General features: G+C 33.0%; 1 protein-coding gene across 2 annotated transcripts; it reads left to right on the forward strand.

Moving 5' to 3' along the window:
- Positions 1–2,274: 2,274 nt before the first annotated feature.
- Positions 2,275–3,152, forward strand: LOC119641797 (probable phosphomevalonate kinase). 2 transcript variants are annotated; one of them, XM_038040645.1, is made up of 3 exons: positions 2,275–2,500; positions 2,568–2,767; positions 2,828–3,152. In XM_038040645.1, the coding sequence occupies exons 1-3, from the start codon at positions 2,418–2,420 to the stop codon at positions 3,094–3,096; spliced, it is 552 nt and encodes a 183-aa protein (XP_037896573.1). In that variant the 5' UTR covers positions 2,275–2,417; the 3' UTR covers positions 3,097–3,152. The 2 variants fall into 2 exon arrangements, with proteins under 2 accessions (XP_037896573.1, XP_037896574.1); XM_038040646.1 differs by having other exon boundaries at positions 2,305–2,500; positions 2,568–2,764.
- Positions 3,153–3,957: the final 805 nt, after the last annotated feature.

Consider the following 3,957-nt stretch of genomic DNA (forward strand, 5'->3'; position numbering starts at 1 on the left):
ACAAAAAATGTGAAACATTTAGACCAAAAATGAAAAACTTTTAGCAAAAGACCTCGCAAAAGAGACAAAATAATCCTTAGAAGAAAATCATACCCCATTTTCCGGAAATTATAAAGACCGTTATGAGCAAGATATTACATAAAAAACTTTCAACAAAACCCTAAAAGACAATTAATAGAATGTACTATATGTACTGTGAGTTCAATGTCCAAACCGTATTAAATTCCAGCGACCCCCCAAACGCATACGCACCTCAAAACAAAATATAAATCAAACAACACCATCCTATACACACATTCAATACCATCCCATTTACGCATAATCATTTATAAACATAAAATCCCTAGCTTACTAGCCGAACTTAACCAACTTTACATTCAAGTTTCGGAACCAAATGCTACATGAAAGCAAAAGAAGACAATACCAAACATGAACGATTTATACGGGCTAACAGTTTTTAAAAATGGCCTAGGTGATTCCGTTCAAAATTTAAATAGCAACATCAGAAACTATCAACAACTATTTCAAAATCGGATACATCGCCTAAGCGAAGGCATCTAGGACATAAGAATATTACATCACGACAAGTAAAAAGTTGATACGTCACTGCGAATAACCATAAAAGGAAATGAGGGTTTACATCTAATTATCCACCAACTACCTGGAGAATATTCACCCAAATCCATCAGCAGAACAGGCTTATGTAAAAGTCCGTCAGGGTGACAGCAGATATAGCATTGAGAATTTGATTGCTGATAAAAGCTTATTGCCCGAAAGCTGGAAAAGCCTTCAAGCGTATGGTAAACTTCTCGGAGTCAACTTGTGTTCCTAGCTGCTCCCTCAAATACCATTCACCTTCACTTTTCTCGACCAGACACGCGAACTCATCGTCTGGTGCAAGAAGCAAGCATTTATCACTTGGACAGTATACCTCCATAGATTTGAGTATGGTTGAGTATTGAACAGTAGTTTTTCGCCATTACCCGAAATGCAAATCCAAGAATTCGGATTTATTAAACCTAAATAAGGGATTTGCTTAAATTTTCGTTACGGAATTTGGTGCAAATCGCTAAAAATTATGTAAATAGTTGAAACATGTCCATACATACATAATAATTCAATGTGTAATTACACTGGGTATAGTTCAAACGCTAAGCTTTCAAAAATCTTCACTCATGCATAAGCCTTAATAGCAGTGTACTCGATTTCCTCTTTCTGTAACTCGTTTTGAATTGTAAACAATTTCCTATTTCTTTCAAACCTTCCTTTTGAATTCATGTGGTTTTCTGTATTTTTTCATACCTCCGTTTGAATTGATAAGTTTTTCCTATATTTCTTTCACACCTCTTTTTGAATCCATATGTTTATCCTATATTTCTTTCACACCTCCTTTTGAATTGTAAACACTTTCCTATATTTCTTTCATATCTCCTTTTGAATTCATATTTTTTTCCTATATTTCTTTCACACCTCCTTTTGAATTCGTATGTTTTTTCTATATTTCTTTCCCACTTCCCTTTGAATTCATATGTTTTTCCTATATTTTTTCACACCTCCTTTTGAATTTATATGTTATTCGTACATTTTTGAATCGAATTTCCAATCTCAAATTCAAATGATTGAATATATAAAACAATAAAATTTGTCAGAATCAATGCAACTGTTACTGTTCTTAGTGATAAAATACCACTAACAGTCAGCGGCCACATATGTACCCACTATTTTTTTTTGGCGATTTTTGATTATATTTTCATTTTTCGATTTAATATTATTATCATTATTATTATTAATTTAGTTCGACAAACAAATTCTCACACTAAAATCAGTTTTTTGTGGCCATAAGAAATAGTGACTCAATATACGTGATTGTCTACGGATTTTCCGTATATGAAAAATTTAATAAACCGACTTTTTGGAAATTTTTTTATAAATCTGAATAACTCAATATCTTCTCTAAATGAATTCCCTTTTTAGAAATTACTTCGGTTCTGTTCTTTAAATTTTTTTAATAAATTTTCCTAGCTTCTATTGTGTTTTTTGTTTATGTAAACATCACACGGGTATGGCAAACAATAATTTCAGTCAATAATCTCTCAGTTCTGTTCCTTATTTTGCCTAACATTTACTTATTATCTTTCTAAGCAGATTGTAAATTTGATACTTGATTGTTTCCATTCCATTTATTACGGTTTAATATTTAAAACAGCGGTTTCCGCAGTATTTTTATATTTCGTTCTAAATTTTTTGTTAAAGTTTTTTATTTTCACTTGCGCGAATAATGCATCAGCATTGAAAATAGAAAGCACTTCAACGAAATTTAGTTGACATTTCTAAGAAGAGGAGTTCAGATAAAAATATCGCTTAATTTAACATCGTTCCCATAACTAAAACTTAAAGTCGGAGTAAATGGACACGTAATGACAAACGTTAAACACATAATTTTAATAAGCGGGAAAAGAAAATGTGGCAAGGATTACATATCAGAAAAATTGCAAAAGAGGTAAAGACACTAAAATTATTAAAAGCTATCAAAGGCAAAGCTGGAGAATTTAAATGACTTCCTAAAGATTAGGTGAATGCAGTCAAATTGTGCGCATATCTGAGCCCATTAAAAAGGAATGGTCGAGAAAGGACAATGTTGGTTTGCAAGAATTACTAAGCGACGGTCCTCTTAAAGAGAAATACCGTAAGGATATGATTAAGTGGGGAGAAGAACTTCGTCAAAAAGATTATGGATTTTTTTGCAAATTAGCTATGGATACAGGTAGTAAGCGCAACATTTTCTGTAGTATATGCTGATATTAATTAGGTATTTTCTATCTATTAGCTCTTAGAGAAACAGTCATTGTGAGCGATATTCGCAGAAAGAGCGATATTAAGTATTTTAAAGAGTGCTACAACGGTAAAGTGTTGATTGTACGAATAACATGTTCCGAAGAAACACGTATTAAGCGTGGTTGGATATTCAGACATGGTGTAGATGACGTGGAATCCGAATGCGATTTAGATGACTACGAAAATTGGGACTTGACTGTGGAGAACAATGGTCACCTAGATGGAGACGAAATAATAAATTTAATAATTAGTGAACTCTGATTGTAGCATTGATACGAAATTAAAATTCCATATCTACTATTAGTAAGCCACAAGTATGTGAACTAGGTTTAAAATTTCAAAATATTGGAAACTTACTAGGGAATGACGATGAGAGTTCCAAGGGAAGGCAAGGGTGCGGAAGATCGTGGCTAAGGGAGTCTGGAATTGTACACTGATTGTGGTTCCCCACGTGTATCTTTGTATATTAAATGAGGGAATCCAAAACTTATGGCGATATAAACTGTGGCATCTTCATTTGTTTACAAATATGTGTAAAAGTACAAACTTTTATGTGTTGATGCAATTTTAAGTTATATTTCATGGTCCTTCGGTAACGTATCTTGTTATTATAAGAAAAAAACAATACAAAAAAATTAATTATAATTTGAAATTGATTCAAAACTAAAATTGATAATTTTTTTCGGCGCAAGCAAGTCGTATACACAACATTGCTTCCACGGAAGAGCAGATGGTTAATTAACTCCTTTAAAAGCTTGACGCATTTTTCGTGGCCGACATTCATTAAGTTTTTCGCAAGAAGACCTTGTTCGAAATGCAATATCTTAAGTGCACCTCGCTGATCCTATATACATCCCAAATGTACTGGTACCTTATGTATATTTTTGGTTAATTTTGTGCAATTGGGTTTGGTGAGAATTAATTTAAAGCAATCCAACTTAATGTTCAATAATTTTTGCCGGTGTCCCGAAAATGTATAGCGAGCCGGGCAGTATATTTACTATATTTGTTTACGTTACCTTATTTATTTGTTGCACTCGCCTTCGGCACCACTTAGTGTCTCCGTGGGCTGGCATTTTGATTCGTACGACGAACATTTTCGGTTATGAAGATTTACGTATC

This window comes from Glossina fuscipes, unplaced genomic scaffold (genome assembly GCF_014805625.2).
Source record: "Glossina fuscipes isolate IAEA_lab_2018 unplaced genomic scaffold, Yale_Gfus_2 177, whole genome shotgun sequence".
Lineage (NCBI taxonomy): Eukaryota > Metazoa > Arthropoda > Insecta > Diptera > Glossinidae > Glossina > Glossina fuscipes.